We start from the raw sequence: 27,395 nt of genomic DNA on the forward strand, positions 1-27,395 counted from the left end.
CTAGTATAGGAAAGAATAGGTAAAGAATGACAAAACACAAGGTTTTAAAGGGGAGCAATGTTTTTTTTGTCTGTGGAACTGCACTTCAAAAGTGAAGTGAAGACAGTGTCCACTCTGAGAGTTTTGGGAGGTACGTGACAGGTTTCCAAAGTGGAAATTAATAGAATGTTTCACCTTATGAAAATATAACATAGAGTCAGATTCTAGCTATCAAGAAGATCAGCAGAGTTTGAGATCATGTAATCTTTTCCCTATCTTTAAATTGCTGGTAGCAATTTTATTATATTTGTTTTCTCCCATGCAGTGCACAAATTCTCCCATTAAAATGGTTTGAGTACAGTATTAGCAAGCAAGTAGAAGCAAAGTTGGTAGCAGTAGGAATAACGTTACTCATAAAGAGTCATTTGAACAAGAAAACTCAATGCTTTATTTGTATTCTGTATTATAACAACCTAATAAAAACTTAATTATAGAGTTACAAGGTTTTAAGTAAGTTTTGAAAAGGGAACCAGAGTTCTTCCAAAATGAGAAATAGTAGTTTCCTGAAGTGTTTAACATGATCTCTATGCTACTTGACTACACTGAAAGCAAAATATCAAGCTAGCTGCCATGTGTATTGTGGGAACATATTAGAAAATAATCCAGATTTCTTAGAAAGCTAATTGCTTTCTAGTATAGAATGTCAATAAATTTCTACCTTATGATAGTCCTAAAATTAATCTTTCTTAAAGTATGTGAACTAAGAATAATTTAAAACTTTTTGGGAGTCTTGCAGAAAGAGCCATGTGCACAACAGATTAATGTGGGAGATTGCAAAATGATGATGTTTCTGAAATAATCAATGTCAATTTAACCTCCTTCACCTTTCTCTGTCTGCATGGCCTTATTATATTGAGGGATCAACAAATATTTTCTTACATGCCAATCAGGTTACTATACAACTAACATTGTGAGTGATAACAATATCATGTTAACTGATACAAATCTAGTAATGAAGCTAAATAAATAGTCCTAAGTATCATGCTGGCATCACATAAGCACACAAGCATGTGCCATTGCAAATGAGTTTTCATGAACATGTGTCCTGAAAGCAGAATCAAACAATCACAGGCCAGTTCTCTATTTCAGTCAGAAAAAGAATTCCAGCTCATCATCAGTCTGTCAGTTTTCAGATGAAAATGATTTGTCCTTAATTTTATTCTATCTGGAGTTGAAGTTTCTAGGAATTGACGTAATTTCTAAAGTGTCTTTTCTGTGTTTTCCTTATTGCTGATATTACAGATTTCACTACCCTGAACTGCTGTTCTGTGCTTTGTCTCTCATACTGAGAGTGAAACTGATGTAAATGGGTTTTGGACTGGTTTTTAACTTTACTGAGTATCCATTCCATCTTAGTGATCACCTTACACTTTGTCATGTGCTTCTAGAGTCTCAGACAACAAACTTGCATATTATTGCTACCAGCTTGCTTACCGTTTTATTTGCATAGCTACAAACAATAATTATCTTTCCTTGGTGACCACCAGCATTATGTTTACAACAGTGCTGGCTGATACACAAGCAGAGACTAACTCCAAAGCCCTGTAATACCATGCAAAATTAAAATCAATAGGTGTCCATACTAATACATTTTCAGGGTATTTTTCTTGTAGTTTGTTCTACATTACCTTTGATAGCTTTTCCTTCTCAAAACTTTGAGCACCTCTCTCTGCAGAACCTCTTTATTTCACTAGAAGGGAGTGACAGATACGTATCTGGATGCTCTAACTGTTCCCCTCCACCTCCTACCAATCCTGCTTCTCTTCCCTGTCCACCAGGCTTTATGGATACCATGTGGAACTTCAATGCATTATGTCTTCTCGTTTTGGAAGGGAAGAGAATACTAGCATACCTAAACTTTCTAGTTTAATCTGAATATATCTAAATATATATGTATATATATATATACAGTCCACAGTATCATATAGTTTTTTACAGTGTGAAACGGATTGCATTATATCACCTAAAACAGAAAATCATCCTGCTTCTCCTTTTGCTCTTTTTCTTTTTTTTTCTTTTAGCTTGGGAAATTGATGTCCACCTGCTATTGTATGTTACTACTACATTTTCTTCATTTATTTCTTGTTTTATCTCTTCTTCTCATGTCCAGTTTCCCCATTTTCAGTACGCCATTTCACAACTTCTAAGCAAAATGTGTTCTAGGCTGTCCTACTCCTGCAAATTCTTTCAAACTTTCCATGTATTGATTGCAAAATATTTTGCTGAAACGTTTGTTGTTGTTGTTCTTAATGATTGCTTTCCACCAAACCTTTCCAAACACACTGCCTAACCATCAAAGCCCAGGTTATTTGCTGTGTTAGTTCTGATAAAGTTTGTCACATATATTAGTTTAAAAGTAAACTGGGCTTTGGGGTAGGAACTGTGACTTTGCAGTGTGGAAATCAGAGAGGCTTCCACTAACTAGTTTACTTTGCATTCTGTAGTGGTGCTCAGTAAGTGCAAATGCTCTTCAGTTGTGATTTATAGAATTCAGCTTGGCTTCTAGCTGCCTGTACAAATAGTAAGTTGTAATATCTGTAGTAAAATGTGGTTTGATATAATAGCGGACTCTCCTCGTAGACCAAAATTAGAATAATACTGTAGTGTCTGCATCTTTTAAAACATAGTCTTTCTGTAATACATCTGTACGAAGTGTAATAAGATATTCTTGACTTTTTACTTTTCCATCTTTCTCCTTCATCTGTATTACTCTGTCACAAGCATCTTCTGTCTGTTACACTAATGAGATAAGTAGTAGGACACTAAAAAATGAGACCTTTCAATAGTTTTTACTTGGTTAAAATTTTAAAAAAGCCATCTTTGTCAATCCAAGTCATGCTTTACTGATTCTGTTCATGCACTACACTGAATATTATTAGTGTCCTATTTATAAGGCCAGAGAATGGTTTGGGAATATTTTAGCAGCACTGAAAGCTTTTGAATTTTGTTCCTTTATAAATAATGACTAGTCAAAAAGAAAGGTAAAATGAGAAAGGAAAAGTTGATTTAAAAATTTTAATAGGTTATCAGAAGGAAATGAATGCAGTATTTAGTAAAATGGATCAATTTAATGCAAATTGTCGAACATAGCAATGTTTTAAAATAAGTTTTGGGCATATTTTCTTAAAAATATATTAAAATAAACAAACGTAGACTCAGCTGGAAGAAAAGATCAATGAGCAAACTTCAGAAATTAACAATGGATAAACACAGTATTGTAAAGCAATGCATTTTTAAGAATGTATTTTATTTTATTTACATATTATTGAGTTTAAAATGAGTGTTTCAATGCAGAATGATCTACTTACACAGTTTTATCATAATGTGGAAATATTTTCCTGTTGTGTGCATGCTGCATATAGATTCCCTCTATTAGCATAAACTGTCTCATTCTGGTGACCTTTTTCCTGTACAAACATGGCATCTGTTGAAAATATTTTCTAACTAGAACTGTCATACACAAGCTGAAGAGTTGTATTTCCATTTTTGTATGCATTGTCATTTAACTCATTGTTATGTTGATCATTGGCGTGAAAGAAGCTTTATTATTACATGCTGCCTGCATGCTGGCATACAGCAGAAATGAACGATTTTCATATAACTTTGTGTTGCCATCAAACCATGCATCTTTAAGATTTCATTTCATTTCATTCTTCTTTTCTTTTTTCTTTTTCTTCTTTTTATTTTTTTAAAGGCCCTGTGGAATTCTTCATGTTCTGAAGGCTTAGTTTACAAACCTATCAGCATCTCATTGGTTCCATCATTATTAAATTAAAAAAACAACATCTGGACACTCCACACTTATGGATTTAATTAAATACTGCTGTATTTGAAATGAGCTGCAAGTTACCATTATTGGCAAAATTGAATTACTTTGTATTTACATTATCAACAGCCAAACATCACTCTTTTGTCAGCAATATCTTAATTATTAAATGTATCAGCGAGTAAATTATTAGTAAGATATCATGAAGTTATTATCTGAAATAAAATTCATTTATTCTTATTGTACATACTTTAATTGTCCATTGGTGATTCACAACAAGTAAGAAAATACTTCAATGATGCTTGACTCTGAGATTTGAAAATACATCATCAAGATATGGAAACCTAAGGAAACTATTAGTATCGCAACCTTATATTTTTTGCCTTCCAATAATAACTTTGCACTGTTTATAAATGCAGGGTCGGTGCCTTTCACTATGTGCTCTGTTTGATGAATTCATATTTGTAATTTACATGTGAGATTCAAGAGACATTTCTGCGGGGGATTTCTTAACCTTTTATAAGGTTGGAATTCACTCAGCTTTATCCTAGGAAATGAGAGAGCTGATCCTAGTGTACGCTGTGATTTTTGAATCCATTTGAATCACAGCTTTACTCTACTTTTTATGGTATTTTTTTCGAGTACTTTGGCTTCTAAGGGATGTTGCTAAGACACCACCAATGCATGTGAGCAAAAGAAATACCGTGTTTCTTGGACAGGAAGGTGCTACTTAGAGTAGTTTTTTTTTTAAAAAAAAAAAAAAAAAGAGAGAAAAAAGAGAGAGAGAAAGTCATCGCTGGATTATGGCCTTATACATCAAGAAATCAGAAGCAAAATGGAGGGTTCACCACAAACCCTGTCACCACTTCTTTCAGTGTTCCCTTACCCCTGATTGACTTAATTCACCTGAGGATGTACTTCATTCACCCACCTTTACCAGGTAAGATAAGAAGGCAACTGTGCCAGCAGTATGCTTAAACCTTTCCTGCTAATATGTTCTTCTACCAACAAGAGATAATACTTCAGCCTTCTTACTGTACCATTTTGATCAGGCCATGTAGCGTATAGTAGACCTTTTATTCAACCTGAGCAACTGTTCAGCATCCTTGGCTTTAATTTCTGCAGCCATATTACTCTCATTTAAAAATAACATTTCACCGGTTATTCTGAAATGGATCTGAACTGAAAATAAAAGGAAATAACTAAAAAGTCCTGTAACTCTTTAAAGTGAATGGACCTTCTTCACAGGTGATGTTTCATTATCTTGGCTTATTATGGTACCACTTAACATGGTGCCACTATTTACCAATCTATTTCATCTTTTCTTCTTTTGTTTACAGCAGCAGTCTTTAGCATCCTCTCGTTCTTTCAGTCAGTCTTCCTGAGACTTTTTTGTGTATATAATTGCATAGTTCTTTTTCTGTTTGTCAGAAGTATTTTGAAAAAACGTATAAGTAGCAAATACTTTACAGAAACAACTGAAATAAGCATATGCATATTACACTTTTTGAACCTCACCTTCTTTATTGAACTTTTATCTGTCGCCATTCTTCCTTCTCTTCCTTGGTACCTGAGAATCCTTTCAATAATCTTTCAGCATAGAATTGCCTACCTTTTGCTGTTTGTCATGCTTTCTTTTTTTGTTTTTTTCATCACCATCTTTATTATGCTAATAATTTCAGTCTGTGTAGGATAATGTTATCTGGAAGAGGATAGGGAAAGCATTTTTCATTGTGGTGCTTTGGCACAGAGATTAGTATGCTGCTTAAAGAAATAGATCTAGGGAATGAAGAGAGTTGTGAAAAAACTGCATCCAGCAGTGAAAGAAGAAAAGTAGAAGGAAAAAAAAAAAAAAAAAAAAAAACACAATTCAGATGAGAAGGAAAAAATAGTTTTCCTTACTAAATGATCAGTCTTGGTATGTTTCTCCTAAGTCTTTATAAAAGAGTATGTAAAATACTAGCTAGCATATTTCTAAAACTTTCATGTGGTAGAGGTGTTGCTAGCACCTGTCACTTCATTGCAAAACTGAGCACGGTCCTTTGACTTTGGGGGTAATGAGCATAAGAGTTGGGATTTTAACTTTTCCAGGAAATTACTCATAATTTCCAACACCCTTTTCTTAATTTGTTTTAGTTTTATGACTTTTTTTTTTTCTAACCTTAACCATATGAACCAATAAAAAATTACTCGGGATTGTTTTTTTGCTCACATAGCATTCCAATTGTGTGGAAAAAAGTCATGATAGATAAATAGATGTTTAGACTTCAGGGAGACACAATCAAAATACCTATTTAAGGTCATAAACATACGAAAGTCACTTGTTCTAGAAATTACTTTGAATGGAGAACTGTTATTAGGATTTATCTTCCTCTGATATAGAGTGGATTTTCTCTTTGCTTGGCAGCAGTTAGCAGTACAGAAGTAGCATTCAGATTTTATGCTTATGATGAGGATGAAAAAATAGTTGACAGGACAGTTATTCTAGTATGCAAACATAAAGCAATCCAATAGTTCATAGTTGCTCTAGCAATTAATTCTTTTGAATGTATAATAGTGAGGAAAACAACTATTTTAGAAAGAGCGGTAATAATATTGGATATGTTACATAGGAGAATATACATATTTGCAGTTAATCCATTGATGATTTTTGCCACCTTGCAGAGTAGGTTGAGTTCACACCAGGCTGTTACATTCAAAACCTTTTCATGAGCAAAACCCACACTTTATATGCATGGACAAGAACTTTGTTAGTCTAATTGAAGTATTAACAATTTAATCAAATATATTATCATTATTATTATTGCAGTTACAATGATACTATCACTTCTGTTTCAAATTATAAACAGACAAAATTAAATTTACACAAAGATCCTAGTACCTCCAACTTTCTTGTTACACTCACTATTGCACTACCTCTCTTGATTTGAAGGTCAATAGCTCCAGGTCAGTCATGGGAGTGGTCCCATTACAGCAAATCTGGTATCACAGCTCCTTGTCAGGAGTCTGATGTTAACATTGATTTCTTTCCTTCTCATTTTGGGGGCCCTCTTGGGATCTCTTGTATAAGTTTGCTAACATGTTCTACACCTTGCTCTTCTCATTGATCTGCAAGTCCACATGATGACCCTGTTATCTTTGCAACTGGTTTTACTGTGCTCCAAAGGTTTCATTCCTTTGATGGTGAGTAACTGACTGTTGCTGAGTTGTTCATAGCCCTGGGGCATCTGGTATCATCATCATCCAATGCCTGTGCTTTTAATGCATTAGCTGTCACTCATGCATATACATGTCTTGGTTTCCTTTTTGTTCAAAGATCATTCTTCACAGAAGAAGTGTTTGTTACTGGTATCTGCAAGACACAGACATGTACATTTGTATGGCATAGCATCTACTGTTAGTTACAGAGCTAAACTAATTATGAAAAAAAATAATAATAATAACCTGCTCATCAGATAATTGCTCTTATGAGCTAAAGCAAACCTTTAGGAGGGCCAGACAAAAAAAAAAAAAAAAAGACTGAAGGACTGTCTCTGAAGGACTGTCTTCTTACGAGCAACAGCATCTGGGTGTTTCTAGATGTACAATGTTAAACCATGTTGGCAAAATACTTTATTCTCATACTGAGCATTGACATGAACAAGTTATGCCTTTTTCCAATTAATGTTTTGCAAGAGGTATCAGATAACCTGAATTTAGTTTCTGCACTTTTCTCCAGCGATTGCCAAAGGTCTGTGTGTAGTGCTGTTTGAGATAGTGTGAGGGTGATAAAAGTGGAAATTGAGTCACTGGATGTAAAAACAAAACAAAACACAGGTGCAAAAATGATACAGCTTGAGCAAATATTCTGTGGTAGATGTTGAGAAGGACCAAGAGTAGTTTTAAGAGTGGCAAGCAATTAGAGAGACAGAGAAGTCTCCAAAAACATGGGGTGGGATACAGATGAAGAAGGGATATGTCCTGCTTCAACTGAAGGGAGATTTTTTTGTTTGTCAGTGTGCGTGGTTGGTTGTTTTTTGTGGTGGGTTGGTTGGTTGGTTGGTTTGTTGCTTAAACAAAAACACCTGATCTTCTGGAGCAATTTCAGTGTGGAAACCTGAAGAACAGTGTAAATGCTGGCACATAAATTATTCTACTGTAACTCAATATGCATTTGGGCCAATAAGGAAAGTGTACAAGAGGTCTGTTAAGAAACATAATCACTGGGGCTGTTTGTGGACATAGGTATTTAGGTATGTGCATAGTGACAGTGTTGGAAAGTCTGTTTTCTTAAGTAGTTGTTTGCTGTGGTTTATCTTTTGGAGCTGAATTGATCCAGTGCTAACTTTATAGGTGCGTGCATATGATTTGGTCATTTAGATTATAGTTTAAATTCTTCAGTATGATTTAGACCTTTATATAAACTTCAAAGCTGAAGGAGCTTAGAAGGTTAACCTTAGCATACAATGAATGTATGACCTATGTTACACACCAATAACAGAAACAGAAAATGTCATGTATATCACTGCCCTATTGCTGGTACTTTCTCAATAGAAACGCAATGAGAACTGCAACCAGGCTGTGTACTATGCCTTTATTTCAATACAGTGCATTTCTAGTTCATTTCATTAATTTATTCATTTTTAGTAATGGAAATTTTTACTTCTTAGGAGAAGAAAATTAGCATTAATAATAAAGCAGCAAGAAGGAGTATGATGATGGAAAAGGATTATAAATGATATCTGGGGAACAATAGCACATTTCTTTTGTAGTGTACAAAAAAGTATTAAATTGAAAACAGAATGTGGATACCAGCAATAAAAGAAAAAAGTTTTTTGTTTGTTTGTTTGTTTTTTACTAGCAAACACACTGCATAAAAAACTTGCAAAGATGTATTTTGTGTGCACAAGTGATGCTGAAGGTGCAAGTGCATCATTTGTATATTATGTTAAAACCTGGTATTTAGTGCCAGCTTTGTTACTTTCAGGGATATTTTTATTCATCTAGAAACATTCAGAAGAAACCTGGTAGTGCTGCTAATGTTGACTCTCATGATGAAATTAATTTATAGGTTTGTGTTTGATACTAAAATAAGAGGGTTAGATCTGTATTGGGTAATGATGCATACATACTAACCAATATTTGGGGAGAAATGCCAACACCTTCACTGACAAAATATTATGGTTTTAAGCAATTAAGAGCAAACCACAACTGGATAAGAGGAGTGGATGATGAACACAGATGAAGCAGGATCTTCACACCTAAAATATGTGAAACAATTGTAAGTTCAGACATAGGAGACATGAGTTTACCAATGTGCAATTATTAAGTGCACATCTGAATACATTTGTGTCTGTGTACATCTTTACTTTTTCCAGTAGTTTAAATGATTGAGAAGAAATTATTAATATCAGGACAAATTGAAAGACAAAATGAAGAAAGACAAGTTTCCCCCATTGGAGTGCAAGTTTGCAAAAGGACCAGTTCAGTAGGAAAGTGGAGCCTCTCTGGCTCCAGTGGAGTTGACTTTTAAGATTCTATGTATTTTGCAAGAATCCAAATACCCTGAAAAATCTTACATAATTACACAAAGTGAACACAGAGACTAACATGAACTGTTCAGAGTTTGTCCCGTATTTGCTCATACTCCTGCTTTCACAAGGTTTTTTGAAGGCTAGTGAAACTATCCCCAAAGGCCAGGAGGAGCTTACTAGAGAAGCAGTAGCTAACATGTTAGTTGTCTACCTAAGATTGTTTAGTACAGATGTATAACAAAATAATTCCAGGAATTTCCAATCATTGTAGTAAATAGAAGTGAGCACATTGTTTCTGTGCAAGAAGCTTTCTGAATTGCACAACTAATAAGAGCTGAAACCACAGGTAATACTGCTGATGGAACTCTGCAACTGTTGAGAGCATATCAGTGAACTCAAGGCTGTGAGGTCAGAGTCATTAGAGCCTTCCTGTTTTTTAGTTGGGTTCTAAAATGGAGGGGCTGACTGTGCTTCTTCAGAAAATGTAGTGGTGTCTGAACAAACTGCTAGGTGGTACAAAGGCTGGTTCAATTGCCAGAGAACGAGTCACAAGAAAGCATTTAACACAGCTAGTGTGGAAAAGTTTTGACGAAGTGGTGTACCACATCTTTTTTTCTTTTTTTTTTTTTTTTTTTTAACATTCATGTGGTGAATATATGGTGGCGGCCCATACAGAATAGTTCCTAGGGAGTATAGGGAGTAGGACGTGATATTTTTTCTTTTCCTATAGTTCAGAATGCTAGCTGCTGTGTTGAAAATGTGCAAAAAGAAAATAAAAAGCCATTGCGAATTCTTTGAATATTAAGGTAATTTTAGATACCTCTTTAAATATCGAGAAATTTGTATTGTTTTATTTTGTTTTATATCAATTAAGAACTTTGCAAACTTTGGTTTTCTTGAGCTATTCGTAATAGATTCTGGTTGGCAAATATCAAGAGAGCTTTACTCTGTGCTGTCAACATGGATCTTGGAATGCCTACAAAATAGCTACTTTCAGATGGCAATGCAGATGTACAATTTAATTAAAATACTTACAAATTGGGGCATCTACAGAAAACTTTAGTCTCCCACAAAGCTTACTTTTCAGTAGTGTTTTGCGTTATATTTCATAATGAAATTAATTTCAGTAGGTCTTGCCACTTTTCTGGCAAACGTAGAAAGCTTTTTTATGTTTTCCATATCACACATTAGTGAAAGATCATAGCATACAAGTGTGCAGAGAGGTCAGTGACATGATGTATTCCACTGTCATAATGCTAATTTGCACACTTCAGTGCAGATCTCATAATCCTTGTTATTGCAGGCAAATATAGCATGCAGTTCTTAAAACTGTCTTTTAAAACTCCAGGTGAATTACTGTTAGAATAAAGTTTTAATATTTTGATGGTATTGGACAGCTTTCCTTCTACTAAAGACACTAATTTCAGCATTGCTTTTACTTGTATTGTTCCAACTGTTGCTTCCCATCACTCTGGTCGTAAGTAATGAATGCAATGCTCTGCTTTACCCTTGATAAATTTAATTAAATCTATTATTAGTACCAGTATTTCTGCATGAGCATAAAAAACATGTTCAGAGACTTGAGGCCATGAGCTTGTAAAATACACAGCTTGTTTGTGAATTAATTTGTGTAGGTCACTGGCAAGATGAAATAAAAATATTATTGAGTAAACCTGGAAAAGTATACCAATTGAAGATCTTGCATGGTGGGATTTCTTCCTCTTTTCACATAAGGCTTTTTTTTAAAGGTCAGTATCTTAAGGTTACAGAAGTCACTAAACTATTCTTTTGTCTAGTGAATTCTTGCCCAGAGGAGGCATGTTCCTTCTTTAGATTTTCTTATCCAAGAGACTCAGAGAAAACTTCTACAGAAATATTTACAGCATACAGCTCAATATCTATAGCCAGAGGAAGCTCTCTTTTGATTGAAAAACAAAGAAATGTGAACACCCTGATACAACCTCCATGTTCAATTTCGAATGCCAGAATGTTGTATTGAACTATCCTGAAGGCATTAGGGTGGTGAGCCCATTAGAACACAATATCTCTTCTGCACATTTTCTTAGTATTTAGGTTTTCTTTCACGCATAATGATTTAATTTATCTGTTTGCTTGCTTGTTGCTAGAGCTCATTGCCATAACTTATTAAATAAAACCACAACAGAAATGTGACATTATTCTGTAACCCATAGTTATATAGATTTGCTCTACGATGTGTATGTGCAAGAATGACGTTTCAGATAGCTAGTGGGGAAACATCCCCTAACATGTGACAATTATTCACCCTTCTACCTCTTCCAAGGCACAAGTCTAAAGTCTAGGTCAGTGCTTACAGGTTAACAAATAAGTTACTTCTGAAAAAGGTCTGTTGCTTACAGGAAACTTTCCTCATTTTTAGAAGGGGCAGGGAGAAGGAGGGATCGTGAAGGGGAACAGGGCTGACTATCATAATATGTTTAATAAAATGTTTCTTCTCCCATATTTATTCTATTTTTTCTTGTAAAATATACAATGCCTTCACTTTCTGTTCTTGCAGATGTGCCTTGTTATCCTTTTCTCTACTTCTCTAGTCTCCATTGTTGTTTACCTATTTCTTTTTTTAATACATATATATATATCAAATTTTTAGCCTGTCCGTAGCTCAAGTTCCATGCTACTTTTGTGCTGATTTTTTTTAACGGTCATCTTCCCCACATGCAACTTCTGTCAATTTCCACACTTGTTTTTAATCTTTCCTTAAAATGTAATCTTTGGGGGCAGGTAGAGTGTAACAATGTTGATAATGCAGAACCTATTACCTGGAATGCAAGTTTTTTGGAGATACCAATGAAGTCCAAAGGGATAACTTTAGGGTGAAAATAGAATTTACAATTGAAAAAAATATATATGTTACATAATATTTACTAACAAGTTTTATAAATTTCAACTTGTATATTAATTATGAGAAAATAGTTGTATGCCCATGTTAGAAAAAAAAAGTTAATTCGACAATTGCCACAAAATCTTCAGCTATTTCATCTGTTGTGTGTTGCTAGTGTATTCTTCAGGCTCTTTCCAAAATAATTGATCAAATGATCTGTAACTGTAAGAAGCAATTGGCTGATGTTAGATAGCTATGCTGACACCCCTTTAATTCAAAGGAAGCTGTGAGATCGGAATTGGCCAACTCTGTCTTTTGCGGGTTGACTGATAGCCATGCATGTAAACTTTCCTTTTTAAATTCAGTTATCTTGTTTCTAGTTAAACAAAGTGGGCAAACCATCTTGTGGTTACATGATTATACTACCTGGACAAGACTGAGAGCACTGGGGCTGTTCAGCCTGAAGAAGTCTCCAGGGTGACCTCACTGCAGCCTTTCAGTACTTAAAGGAGGCTTATAAAAAAGATGGAGAGCAACTTTTTGCTCAGGCAGGTAATGAAGGGACAAGGGGGGATTTTTTTAAACTAAAAGAGGGGAGATTCATATTAGATGTTAGGAGGGAATACTTCACTCAGAAGGTGGTAAGGCACTGGAACAGGTTGTCCAGAGAAGTTGTGGATGCCATGTCCTTGGAAGTGCTGAAAATCAGGTTGGATGAGGCCCTGGGCAACTTGACCTAGTGGGTGGCATCCCTGCCCATTGCATGGGGGTTGGAACAAGATGATCTATAAAGTCTCTTCCAACCCAAGCTATTCAATGAGTCTTTGATTCTTTATATAGAAGGATTATAATTTCATCACTAGCTGTAAATGGCAACAGAACTCAAATCACACCGTAGAATATCAAAGGATCACAAATGCTAGTATAATGCTAATGTGGTATCCCAGATCCTTATTTCCATATGTTTTAATAATACTGCCTTTTGAAAAGGGTTAAGTTACTTGTTGCAACAAACATTAACTTCAGTAGCTTAATATCTTACTGCGGTGTTCTTGTTTGAAAATAATTATCTTTCTCCAATTGAATCAAAGTTTGCACTAAATGAATACTTAAGATCTGGGACCTCTGTTCAAGAACACAAACAAACAACAACAAAAAGTCTTTAACAGCATCTTCAAAAGTAACAAAACTGGTTTCTAAAAACAATTAACACTGACATTTGTTGGTGAGCAGTCTTGAATCGGTACATGAATCCTAATCTTCACTGAAGATTTTGCAGAAACCTGAAACCTACTCAGAGACTCCTAGTATGTTAATTTTTGTACCACATCAGTCCAAATACAGAGAAGTATTTAAGTTCCAGATGCGGTCAACATCCTCCAAAAAAATATATATTTTGTAGATGTGGATCAAGATGTTGGAATTTTAAATGTCTTCTTAATGTAAATGCCCCGGTCACAACTTCTTATGCAAATATGAGACTTGAGGTTTTGCAGAAGAAATAATAATTACAGTGTTGTTTTTTTTTTTTTGGTGTTGCTGTTGTTTTTTGTTTGTTTGTTTTAAATAGAGCTCTTTTTCAATAATGATTTTTTTTTCCATCGTATTTTCAGTTAGCATAGTGGAGGTTTCCAGTGTGAAACTTCTATACATGAAATATGGTGCAAATTGCATCATGTGTTAATTAGTATTTATTGCTGTGTCACTTTGTATGAAGGCATGAAATTGTTACGTCCTGGTAAGGATTTTCTGCTGTACTCTCTGTAAGAGGTTTTCACCATTGCTTAAATAGAAATCTGCTTTGCCTTTGAAAGGTGCAAATAGGTTGCTGTGAAGTGTGTCAGAGTTGGGGACCTATCCTTTTTTTTTTTTTTTCATAATGGAATCTGAAATTGAATGGGTTGTTCATTTATTTGTATGGCATAAATAGGATAGCATGTTTTTTTTTTATTATTATTATTTTTTCACAGTTCATAAGAACATATATATCAAGATTGAAAGAAATCTATTTACAAATTCTGAGAACTAAGGGGACAGCAATTGGTTTAGCTATCCAAATTCAAAAATTACTGGAGTTATGCCTTGTTACCCTTCCATGGGGTTTAAAGGCCACAATCTATATCAGTCTGGGTCCAAAAAAATTAGGAAGAGATATATAGGTAATATTTATTTTTATTATTATTAATATTCTTTGTGCTGTGACTGGAGAGAGCAGGGGACTACTCATTCAGCGTTTAGAAAATCTTATTACCTTTGTAAAATGAAACTGAATTTTTCTATGTGCAAAGTGCTTGATGAAGACAGTAAAATTTTAAGTCTACATATAGTACAATATGGCACTACTTTATCAGAAAGTAGCTTTCTCCTGCTGTTTGGCTTTGTGTGACATTTGCAGTATAATTACTTAGATTCTGACCACATCCATTTTTTTACAGAACTGTGTAAAAGACCACACTGTGTGTATTTGGGTATTTATCATTTTTGAGGAAGAAAAAATGTAAATATTATGTCTCCTTTTCTTGTTTGTCTCATGTTTTAGCACATTGAACTCTGGGATCCTAATCTGTGCATATCAATACCACTACACCAAAGCAGGCAGGTCCATCAAAGCAATATTTACAGTGTCTTTTACATGGGCATGATCTATGTTTTTGTATATTTTCATTTACTACAAAAGTTTCAAAAATTATGTTGAAGTACAGCTCTCTTGTTATCATTCCCCTCCTCCCCCCAGATAAAAGTTGTGCTGATTTCATTTATTCAATTACTTGAGCAAGTGTTATTCACAGTTAATCTCCACTTGCGTATGCTATTACAAACACTAATTAATCCTATTTGCAAAGACAAATTATGATTAATGCGTATCCTTAAAATGTACATCTAATTACACAGAAAAATCTCTAAATTTGTATAAGTAGAAGTTATAATTTTAAACATACATTTACATATACTAATTAAGGACTGCTTCATTGTATTTATGTTTGCAAACAGGTTTTGTTCTTATTACTTAATGCTCTATGAACAGAGAAGGGAAAAAAATAATTTTTGGCACAGGTTCCAAATACACATCTTAAAACAGATTCTGAATCTAGATTCATCTTTTGAAGTTATAAATTAGTTAGTGGTGTCTTATTTAACTATCACATTTAATTTAAGTAAGTTTACTTGCAGATACGAGATAGGGAGATTCCAGATTTTATTTTATTTATTTATGTTATTTTTTATCATTTTGACAAATACTTCTTTTTTCTTCTTAGGAATCTTAACATATAATAAAGTTGATTGTGGGGTACAAATAATATGTGGCTTAATTATCGATATGAGAATTTTTTTGTGTAATAATAAGTATCTTAAGATATGCAGTGAAATATAATTTCTTGCACTTTGATATCTGAGCAATCAAAAATTCTGAAAAAGAAGAAATTTTCTGGGAAGCCAACTCAATTATTAGTTTTCAGGTTATAATGTGTTTTACACATTCCCCTAAATAAAAAATTATATGCACCATAATGGACAGATTTCTTTCTGTAGGTTTATCATTTATTTATAAATTCCTTGACAAAAGCTTCTGGGAAGATCTTCTGAGAGGTTTTCATTTTCAAGTGAGTCTTCAGATGTTAAACAATATAATTCTTATTGGGGAAAAATAAGAATTTACTAGAGAACAGCAAAAGCTCATAGGTGTTTATTTACTGAGATTTACCTGATATTTACAGGTTTGGTTTCTAGTAGTGCTTCATCCAGCTGTGACTGTTGAGACACTTTAACATTTTGTCTTTGTACTTAAAATTTTTGATGTAATGCATTTTGGGGCCAGAAGAAGATAAAGTTTCTGTTAGTCCTTACTAAACTTATATGCAACTGAAAAATTACTGGAACTGAAGCAGCAAGAGAAAGTTCTATCAAACAATTTAAAGGAACTATTTTGCTACAAAAAAGCATTACTGTTACACCAGCAGAATATGAGAATTGACTCATTTTTCTAAAAAAATGACTAATTTTTCTGCAGTGTTTTGGGGACTGCATTTCAAGACCAGACGTTAATCAATATGTAAAACTTTAAAGGAAACGGGTTGGGTGAGGTGGGGAGGGAGCAAAACAAAACATGGAATTCGTTTTCTACTTCCCATTGGCAGGCAGATGTTCAACCACTTTCAGGAAAGCAGGGCTCACTACGCCTAACCGTTTATTGGGAACACAAATGCCATCACTCAAACATTTCCCTCCTCCTTCATTACCTCAGCTTTTGTTGCTAAGCATGATACCATATGATATGGAACATCTCCTTGGTCAGTCTGGGTCAGTTGTTCTGGCTGTGTCCCCTCCCAGCTTCTTGTGCACCCCCCAGCCTCCTTGCTGGCAGAACAGCATTAAGTAGGAAAGTCTTTGACTCGGTGTAAGCACTTCTCTGCAACAACTAAAGACATTGGTGTGTCACCACTGTTCTCATCAAAAATCCAAAACTCAGCATCGTACAAGCCCTCATGAAGGAAATTAACACTTGTCCCAGCCCTAAATAAATAAATAGATGAAAACCATGACACTGCCTAATGTTTTAAATCCTTAAATAATCAACCTCAGAGTCACACAGTGTAGTTAGTTGATAGACTTGCTTTTAGAAATAAAGCAACACTACTAATTTTGTGAACTGTGTTTTCAGCTGGATTATTAAAAATAGTTCAGTTACTTATATGTACCATAGTGCTGAAACCCTGAAGCTATTGAAAGAGGTAGCTTAATGTTTGCTAGGAAAACTTATTGCTATTAGTGTAAGGCTGGCAAGAGATAGATGCATCTACTCATCAATATTTAATTTAGACAAATTAATCTTATTTTCAGAAGCACCCATCCTTACATTTATTCCCTAAACTCAACTGAAGTGTCTTTGAGCTCCATCCTTAATCTAACATCCTGCAAACCCATGAGTATAGGAGGAAGATGTTTATATAGTATGTTAGCTCCAAATGTTCATTTCTCTCTTTTGTTGACAGCTATTCAGTCAAGTGTCACTAGATCTTATGGGATGATGGTTTAATAAATGTGGGAAGAAAGGATTAATGCATCAATACAACTTGCAAATATTTTTATGCCTGTACAGTGACAGTAATATCTGGTTTTCTGTGTTTGGAATTGGTTGATCAGGGTGTTTTGTATGTCAATAACACAGATACCAGCCTCACGGCTGAATTTAAACAGTGTCTCTAAATGGATCTAAAGTCTTCTATGGACATGGCTTCAGCCTTACCTTTTGCTACACCAGGGTGTAAGATACCGTATCCTGGTCGTTATGGTGCAAGAGGAAAGTTTAAAAATATCTGGAAAGTGTTGCATTTGCAGGGAATTATTTTTTTTTTTTTTTTCCTAACAACCTGGTGTAGCTGTTAAATTATAGTACAGGCAGATTCAAGTTTTGGATCCCCTTGTTACGTATATACCTCATTCCTTTAAAAAAAAATTAAATAAAATCCTCTTTGTAGTATATAATTCATGATGACAACATAGTTTCAGCTAAGAGGTGACTTATCAAGGTGTTATGGACTCTTTAATGAAATGTCATGACGTGTTGAGGGTTTCCATTGAAAGTGGATATATTGAAGCCTTGTTTTCCTAAATATAGGTAGATAAATGCATGACGTAACGTTCTGCTGTTAACTTCAGGTAACAGTAGATGAAAAGATGCATCTTTTCAGTTGATGCATCCTGCGTGCTCAAAGTGAGCAACCAATACTATGTTATCTTAATAAACTGGAAGATTTGTAGAAGATTCAGTGGTAATTTTATTTATCTCTGCTTCCATTTGCTTCTGTGACTCTTGGAGAGTGCAGGAATTTCATCATGTTTTCACAGGTGACTAGCACAAGGCACATAAATTTAGTGTTGATGTGCAATGCAAGTCGAGCTTTGGCTGTAACCTAAAGTAACCTGAAATAAACTAACCTACAGTAACCTAAAGCCATGAAAAACATTAAAGAGATAAGGAAGAGGTGGTGAAAAGAGAAATATGGATTGAAGTATTCATATTCAATTTCTGTGTGTGTGACTTGCACACACAAGAGATAGGTGGAGATAGGTCCCAATGCAGGAACGTTGAGAAACTGGTGTCTCCTTCCTAAGTTTGTCTAGCCTGGTACAAGACTTCTGAGTACCTGGTCCACTGATGTTTACTTGCCAAGTAATCTGTGCAGTGGAGTTGCAATGTATGAGACCAGACATGTGGTGGTTGTGATTACTATTTTGATATTTTCATCAAATAGATTTTCTAAAAGCAGGTTACGCCTTCTCCCTTGTTCTATGTATAAGGTTTGTCTGATGTTGTAGCAAGGTTATTCATCTCAGTAGGCCACCTGAGCTCAGGTGAGCACTAACGATTCTGTGAAAGGGTTGGAACCTTCATCTCATATCAACTCAGATTCGAAACACTTCTTATGTGAAGTTTCCCAGGCGGTTGATCATAAGCAGATTTCTTTCATGTGTGGCAGGTTTTGGAGAAACATATTGGTATACCTAGAGTGGTCGGAGAATTTGTTTTGTGCTGCTACAGATCTTCCTTGACAGAAAATGTTGCAATTTGCTTTCTCCTAGAAAGCCATGCTGCAAATGGTGAGCAATTGACACACTAGCAATCAATGGCCCACGTGCTTGATGATGATGTAATAAGTGATGTAAATACCTTCAGGAAGACTCCTTCTCTTGTTTTGGACCAGTTTGTCTGGTTTTTGGACAGCTCTAGAAGGGACGGTATGATGGCATGATATTTCTTAGACATGCAAACATTAAAAGTTATTCTCTGAGAAATTTGATGTTTAAAAAACTATCCTTGCACATCACTATCAATTTTTTTAAAAAAGCACAAACAACAAATAAAAAAATAAAACCATGCACAACATGATCAGAAGGAAGAGGAACTCTCACAGGGATAGTGCAATTTAAGCTCAGTCTTATAAAGCGCATTTCACTTCATCTCAAAAAGATAACAGAAGTCTATATTAGCATATACAAAAATAAATAGTCCATGCCTGCTTTGTAAGTCCTATTACCAAAGCACCACGTATATGAACATTTTCATTTTACTGTCTTCACAGAATTACCACCCGAATCAGTTTATAGCTTTTAGAAAAACGTAGAAGTAGTTCTACATGTTAATTAGGTGCTTGTTGAAGATAAAATGCTGTCATAAATTTTATGACGCTGAAGGGAGCAATATATCAATGATACGTTAATATTGGTATTTTTGCTTTCTCATTGTCATTGCCATCTTGTTCTGTGTATGTAGCTGTAATGTCACTCCGTGTATTGAGAATTACTCTGGCATTTCCTTTACCTTTTTGTACTTCCATTTGTGTCTCACCAGCATTGTTTAGCAGCAAAGCTTCTGAATTTGCTGGCAGAAAACCTGTTTTCTGACTTTATGATGATGCTGCTGCTGTATGATCTCACATATTCTGTTTTTCCTTTTGTACCTCAGTTTCCTTCTTTGCCATTTTCTGAAGTGCTTTGAATTTTTTGAATGTCAAGATTTATTCTTTATTAGAAAATGGTACCAGCTTTTCTTATTAATATTTGCATAAAATTTGTGATGCTGCATTATTGGTTTATATATGTTCAGTAGAGGTAAAAAGTGTGATGGTTTGACATCCATATTTTAAATGAAAAGGAGTTTATAATACTGTGGTGGTTTTACCTTACTAGGCAGCTGAATTCCACCACAACCACTCTCTCACTCCCCCTCCTCAGAAGAGGAGGGGAAGAAGAAAAAGAAAGAAACAACTCACGGGTTGAGATAAGGATAATTTAATTAAAGGAAAAACAATTATTAATGGAAAAGTGGGAAAGGTAAAAAATAAAATAAAAAATAAAGTAAAGGCTGTGTGGAAGTGCAGAGGAAAGAAATGACTCTCTATTTCCACCAGTGAGTGATGCTTGACCACATCCTTGAAGCAGGGCCTCAATGCACGTAGCCATTGTTTGGGAGAAGGACAGACATTTTCACGAGAGCCCACCCCTCCCCTCTTCTTCCTTTTTCCACCTTTTATTGCTGAGTGTGACGCCATATGGTATGGAATATCCCTTTGGTCAGTTTAGGTCAGCTGCCCTGGTGATGTTCACAGAACAGTCTAGGTTGGAAGAGACCTCCAAGATCACCGAGTCCAACCTCTGACCTAACGCTAACAAGTCCTCCACTAAACCATATCCCTAAGCTCTACATCTAAACGTCTTTTAAAGACCTCCAGGGATGGTGACTCCACCACTTCCCTGGGCAGCCTATTCCAGTGACTAACAACCCGTTCAGTAAAGAAGTTCTTCCTAATATCCAACCTAAACCTCCCCTGGCGCAACTTTAGCCCATTCCCCCTCGTCCTGTCACCAGGCACGTGGGAGAATAGACCAACCCCCACCTCGCTACAGCCTCCTTTCAGGTACCTGTAGAGTGCAATAAGGTCACCCCTGAGCCTCCTTTTCTCCAGGCTGAACAGTCCCAGCACCCCCAGCCGCTCCTCGTAAGACTTGTTCTCCAGACCCTTCACCAGCTTCGTAGCCCTTCTCTGGACTCGCTCGAGCACCTCCATGTCCTTCTTGTAGCGAGGGGCCTAAACCTGAACACAGTACTCGAGGTGCGGCCTCACCAGTGCCGAGTACAGGGGGGCAGTAAGCGATTGTCCCTGGACCTGCTGGCCACGCTGTTTCTTATGCAAGCCAGGATGCTGCTGGCCTTCTTGGCCACCTGAGCACACTGCTGGCTCATATTCAGACGACTATCAACCATCACTCCCAGGTCCTTCTCTGCCAGGCAGCTTTCTAACCACACATCTCCCAGCCTGTAGCTCTGCTTGGGGTTGTTGTGCCCCAGGTGCAGGACCCGGCACTTGGCCTTGTTGAACTTCATACTGTTGGCCTCGGCCCATCGGTGCAGCCTCTCCAGATCCTCCTGCAGAGCCTTCCTACCCTCAAGCAGGTCGACACACGTACCTAACTTGGTGTCATCTGCAAACTTACTGAGGGTGCACTTGATCCCCTCATCCAGATCATCAATGAAGATGTTAAAGAGAACTTGCCATAGTTCCTTCCTCACCTCTTGCCCACCACCCACCCACTGACTTTGGAGGGGTTAGAGGGAGTCCTGATGCTGTGCCAGCACTGCTCAGCAGCAGACACAACACTGGTGTGTGATATCACTGCTGTTCTAGCTACAAGTGCAGAGCTGTATGGGCTGTATGGGCTGCTGCAGGGAAGGTTAACTCCATCCCAGCCAGACCAACTACAAGTACAAAGGCCATTAGCTAATCAGATTCTTATTAGCATCTAAGGGTTTTTTAATTACCTATTTGAACTGTTATTTTGATTAACGCATCACAAAATACGGGGCAGCTGGACAGCAACGTACCCTATGAGCCTTATGATGTTTCAAAATTAATCATTCTTGGTATGCACTGTATCTCATTTTCCCTGTGGTTTGACATAACCTACATAGCAAGGCTGAGCTAACGTATCAGGCTTTAAGGAAAATATATATATATATAGAGAGAGAGAGAGAGAGAGAAAGGTAACTCAAAATATAGAAATATATCTCAAAAAGAGAGGACTTACTTGTAACCAGTTGAGTCCTGCTGTTTTTTGTTGTGGATGATCAATTGGATTACACTTTTGCATTCCGGTCCTGTTGAATTTGATTTAAGGGTGTACCATTTTGTTTTTGTATAGTATCAACAAAATAGCTTTTGTGTCAATTGAGTACTTTCTGGTTGCAGATAGACATTATTTTGGGTTACCTTGTAGAGATATCAGGACATTGCCTTTAATTTTCCAAGTGAGCCGTCTGGCTGTTTTGTGTGGTTATTTGGGGTGTTGTTTTTTTTCCTTTTGAAGTGTAGAAGGATTCATTATCTCCAGCCATGCCCAACTCAGATCACAGCTTCCTTGGCTAGTTTGTACTACTATTACACCAGTCAAATATAAGCATTGTAAACCTAAAGCCTGCATGCACTTCTTATTGCTTGGTTCCTTTCAAGAAGACATTATACAGAGATAAGAAGAGGATTTGGTTCCAAGGAAAGCATGGTTTCCTATCAGAAAGAAAAATACTTATATCTGTGTGTTTCAAAAAATTATTTTCTTGTAGTGCATATCTTAATGTAACAGCCAGTATAATGAGAAGTGTAGTTTTATATTAAATGTATATATTAATAGTCGTATACAAAAAAAAAGGAAAAAAAAAAGTCCTGTTTCATTAGGAAAAGTGGTGATTCCAAATCTGACCTCTGCAACGACATTGTTGGGGCATAAAAGTAAGGCAATTAGCATATAAGGCAATAAGCTCATATTTCCTTTTCTTTGCTTTTTTCATTGTTTACTGTTACCTTTGCAATGACCTCTACTTTTTCAGATTTATACTGATCAGATGGTGGAGAACATGAGCTACATTGGAAATGTGAGCCTGCAAGCTGCCAGCAAAGCATTTTGCTGAGGCAGCGGGTTGCTAAATTGAGAGATGTGCTGAATGATAGATAACAGGAATTATCTTAATAAGTGTCCCCTATTGACAGTGCTAGAAATTATGATATCCAAAACCAGCTTGTGCTGTTTTACATGTCTTGTGTCTTTCCTGCTGTGCTCGATGGTGGAGGACTGGTAAGTAATGTACTAGTTAGTCCTGTGGGTAGCTGATGGAATCTGAGGTTTCAATTTTAATTTAATCACTAAAATTATATTTTCTTCTGCAAAAGTTGAGGGTTTTTGTTTTTTTTTTTTTTTTTGGAAAAAGCATTGCCATTTTATTTCAGTGCCTATCTAAAGTCAAGTTATGTTATTGAAAGATACGAAAGAATTAGTGAGACAACATGAGTACAAGCCTCAGCATAACTGTACACAACTCATTTCTGTATACCTGTTACAGAAGTATTAATTTCTTTAAAGTATTTTCAGTTACTTTTTTTTCTGATGATTTACAGTGTTACTAGAATTATCTAAAAATACAAATAGAAATTCAGGAGGGGGGATAATTATTTGAAATGACAAGATAAAATAGCAGTTAACTGTATATTGACAGTACAAAATTTGTCTTGCAAAAAAAATAGATCCATTTTATAGCTACGGTTTAGTACAGGTTAGTACATCTAAAAATGCACTCTAAATTTATACCAGGATACTGCATCATTAATATTTAATGGAGAAATAAATCTAGGTATCATCAGAATAGCAATGCTATACTCTTTGGAGTAATGTGTCTCTTGTGGGTGGGCATGAATGGCAAGTAAGATAGGATGAAATATGCAGCTTTATGTGAGGCACTGTGGGGGACTGGTGAAGATCTGGTTGCTATTCCTGAAACACAGGATGGTAATGTCCTATAAAATCAGACTTGCACCATAAAAGAGAAAGAAACATTAATATAAAATAAAAGCTAAGAAATGTTCTATACTGTTACTTTAATGACAGTGAAACTTCACCTTAAACAGACAACAAATATTTAGAAATTACTGTTAAAATTATTTTCCATTTTACAGTAATTTGTTTACCTAATTCCAGTAATTTGTTTTCTGTAAATAACAAAACCAAACATTTAAATAAGAAAGATTAACCATATGAAAGACAGCAATTTTGGCTCATTTGTTGGCATTGGTCTGTGGATTGAGTCTCTACCTGTCTATATAGCTCATTCCTTAAAGGAAATACTAGGAGAATCCTACTCAAGAGCATAGCCTAAGTAGAAGCAGGATTTTTATTTAAGCTTCATTAGCTGATGATAGATTTCATCTATCCAGCACTTAGCTATCTTCCCACATATTGCATCTTTTGCAGGTTTAATTAATTTCTTCAATTTAAGAGTACTTTTAGAACTCTGCTGAAATTTTAACATTCTTTCAGACACTGCTAGAATTGGCTTTTCATCAACACAGGATGAAATTCTGTTATGATCACTATTACTTATGGTTTGGCATTGGTTGTGACTCATCTAGTGATACTCTCAAGCCACGTTAGTTTAATTTTGTAATAAACTTTCTGACATGATTTACCAGTTGGATTGTATTGCTTATTGAACGTAATAAAATATCTCAAATAAAGAGCATCAGTAATTCAGAGCTTTTTACATCTTTTTAAGTGACTTGTGAAAATTAAACATTTTAGAAGCTCCTAGGTAGAAAACAAAAGTAATATCCAAATTTATCCCAATTTATTCTGCTTAAATGTACCATTGACAGAGACAACGTTGTTTTCTGTATTAAATAACCCAAAGTAATACTAGAAAAAGAAAAGCGCATAAGTTTCCTGACCATCTCTACAGAGGCTTTATATATTTATAAATTATATTTACATTAATGTACATTTTAAGCTCTTTATTTTTTCCATTAACTCAAAAAATTCAAGTAATAAGACTCAATAGCCTAAACTGCTTTATTTTTTATTTTATGCATAAAGAGATTACATGCAATTAATTACCATAATAGAGAAGTGGGCTGTTGTTTTAGCAGATTAAACAGTCATGTGCAATTATTTTTTGAGTCTGTGGCATTGGCTTTTGTTTGTTTCTTTGTCCGGGGGGGCGCGCGCGCGGTTTTTTTTTCCCTGTCTTAACAGTAATAAACCAAATATTTACTTAAGAAAATACAGGAAGCTGAAGAACCTCACTCAAAAGCTTATTTTCTCTGTAAGTATGGTACATCTTACCAATAGAGTTCCCAGAATTTGTTGCACCTATTTTTGCACCTTAATAGAATAAATCTAAGTAATGTAATCAAGTAGGTCCCCTCTGTCATGCATCTATGCATAAATCCTTTAGTTTTTATTAAAAGGTTTTCCCTTGTCTGCTGTTTTTAGCAGCTGCATCTTACTATAGTTGTAACTGTTAACTATTTCTCCCTCTTGTAGATATATTTTAAATGCATTTATTTCTCTAAGGTATTTGGCTAGTTAGTTTTGTATTAACAAAAACTTAAATGAGTTGAGAGCATACACATATCCTTGCTTATTAAGGCAGGTCTGTAAGAAGACCAGAGAGGTAGAAGAAGTCTCAGAGAAACAGAGACTGTAATTCAGTAACTTATTTAATATTTGTAAGCTTTGTTAATGTACTAGAAACAGAAGTCAAACAGAAGCACCCATACTCTTTGGAGTTTTGTTGAGTTGGATAGGAGATGCTAGACTGTCCATCCTACAACAAGAGGGGTAATTTATTGCAGAGCTAGAGATGTAGCCTAAATACTTTAAGATGTTACTCAGCTCCTAAGAGAGAAGCATCTGCTGTCCCATTTACTTTATTTGACAATTAATCAAGGTGTACTACCCAAAGAAGGGAAGAGATCTGTTTTTTACTTTCTTTCATGCACCTCACTTTTTTTAACCTTCCAGTTTCATACTGTGAACTTGGAGTTGAAATATGTAGTTTTGACCATAGCTTGTAGATTTGCACCAACAGTAGATTATTTGGGATTTATCAATAAAGAAATTTTGTGAATTACAAATGCTTTTCTCACTGCACATTCGAGACAGTAATAGCTGTTTACATGCTCACCGTATAACCACTGTATCCTCCTGGCCTTACAGTTCGAGAAGACTTGCAATAAGTATGTGTAAAACACTGCTAGAATGTTAACCCGAGTGTACAGTGCTGAGAATTTTACATATGACTTTTTAAAAAATTCCAGTCATTAAAAAAACCAGCAACAAATATAATGACTGGTCAATCTTTTAAATTGTGCTTCAGTTATATCTGACTTTGTCAGAATTTTAAAACTTTGTAAGTACTAAGTTAATACCTATCATAAAGTTTTAAAGGCTATTAAACAGATTTAAGCTCTCCTATTTCAAGTGAGAAGCCATGTTTTTGCACACCATTTAGCTAGAAGCTATGTGTAATAAAAAAGTGGAGTTTATTGGGCAATAATGATGAAAATAGAAGATATTTATTTTAATTTCTTGGAAAATGTGTTCATGTGTGTGTTTGGCTTGTTGCCAGAGTCCAGCCTGTATGAACCTTATTCCTGTTCAGGGTCCCTTTCCAGTAATGTTGATGTTTCCATGATTTCCTTGTCACATCTTTTCCTTGGGGAGGGGTGGCCTGGGTTTGTCACCACAGTACATCCCTCAAAACCAAGGGCTTGTTGCAATTCTCAGCATCACCTTCTATGGGACTACCAGGTCTCCTCTGATACAGTTACAGCACGAGAAACAGATGCATCTTGCATCCAGAGATCTCTCCCTTTTATAATAATAAAGATAATGATCATCATCCCTATAATGGGATGTCCAAATGTGTCGTTTCATTGTATTGTTAAATATGCTTTCTGTGATGTGTCGAGAACAAAAATGCATCAAAGTAGCATTCCTTCAGTGTGTTATTGGAAAGGGGTCTTTATTTCATTATGTTTCATCCCATTTCATGAATTATTTCAAATAATAAAACAGAATGAAATACAAAATTACCACTAGAGAAGGGTTGGGAATGAACTACAACTGCAGCAACTATGAAAAATCTTATAAAAAATTTCCTGCACACAAACACTGTTTATAGATATCAGTTATTTATTTAAATTATTTTCACTACAGAAGCCACATTTGGTAGTGTAATAGTGTAAAATCTTTTTTTCTTTCTTTCCCTTTTTTTTTTTTTTTTCTCCATGCAAGTAAACAGTTCTCTGATTATTTGTACGTGCATAGAAAATGAAGACAGAAGTCGTTGATCCTGGTGAAAGTAATGTTCATTGTCTCTCAAAAGATCTGAAAATGATGTTATTAGCTCTGGGAAGATGGAGTTTGGTCTAGGACAAGTGCTTTTAAAGCATTACAACAAACCATTTAAGCATCTAAGAGTCTTTAATACACATTATTAATGTGATAGAAACAATTACTAGCAGTAGGTAGAAGTTAAAGATCCAGTCACCACACTAACTAAGGGCAAGGCTTTCTTTACAATTACCGTAAGTCAGAAATAAATAAATAAATGCTATGTTTTTAAAAGCAGGGGTAGTTCATTACTTGATTTGTATGCCAGCAACCAAAGGAGTGACCAGCTGATTCATAAGCTTTGTTGGAAGGCTGAGCATTTCTTGCATTACTTGTTTAATATGGAAATTATTGATAAATGGAATTAAAATAGCTACTTATTCTTTCCCTTCAGTTTCTCCAGCTTAATTTTGCTTCAGATCATACAGTGCTAGCAGATGAAAACCCTGTTCAGTGTTCCTTCTCGCACTATTATACATACTGCAAAGTTAGTATGAAT

The 27,395-nt window shown here is 35.4% G+C and overlaps 1 protein-coding gene across 7 annotated transcripts in view; it reads left to right on the forward strand.

Annotated features, from left to right (window-relative positions):
- The window catches only part of CCSER1 (coiled-coil serine rich protein 1), a 712,119-nt gene that overhangs the window by 479,773 nt on the left and 204,951 nt on the right, over positions 1–27,395 (forward strand). The window contains exon 10 of one of the 7 annotated variants that reach the window (XM_035326093.1): positions 3,734–4,545. The exons of the other annotated variants lie outside the window; for them this stretch is intronic. Coding sequence (XP_035181984.1) covers positions 3,734–3,814 — 81 coding nt within the window. The 3' untranslated portion in view covers positions 3,815–4,545. Of the gene's footprint in view, positions 1–3,733; positions 4,546–27,395 lie in introns of those variants that run through there. 7 annotated transcript variants of the gene reach the window in all.

This window comes from Oxyura jamaicensis, chromosome 4 (assembly GCF_011077185.1).
Source record: "Oxyura jamaicensis isolate SHBP4307 breed ruddy duck chromosome 4, BPBGC_Ojam_1.0, whole genome shotgun sequence".
Classification (NCBI taxonomy): Eukaryota; Metazoa; Chordata; class Aves; order Anseriformes; family Anatidae; genus Oxyura; species Oxyura jamaicensis.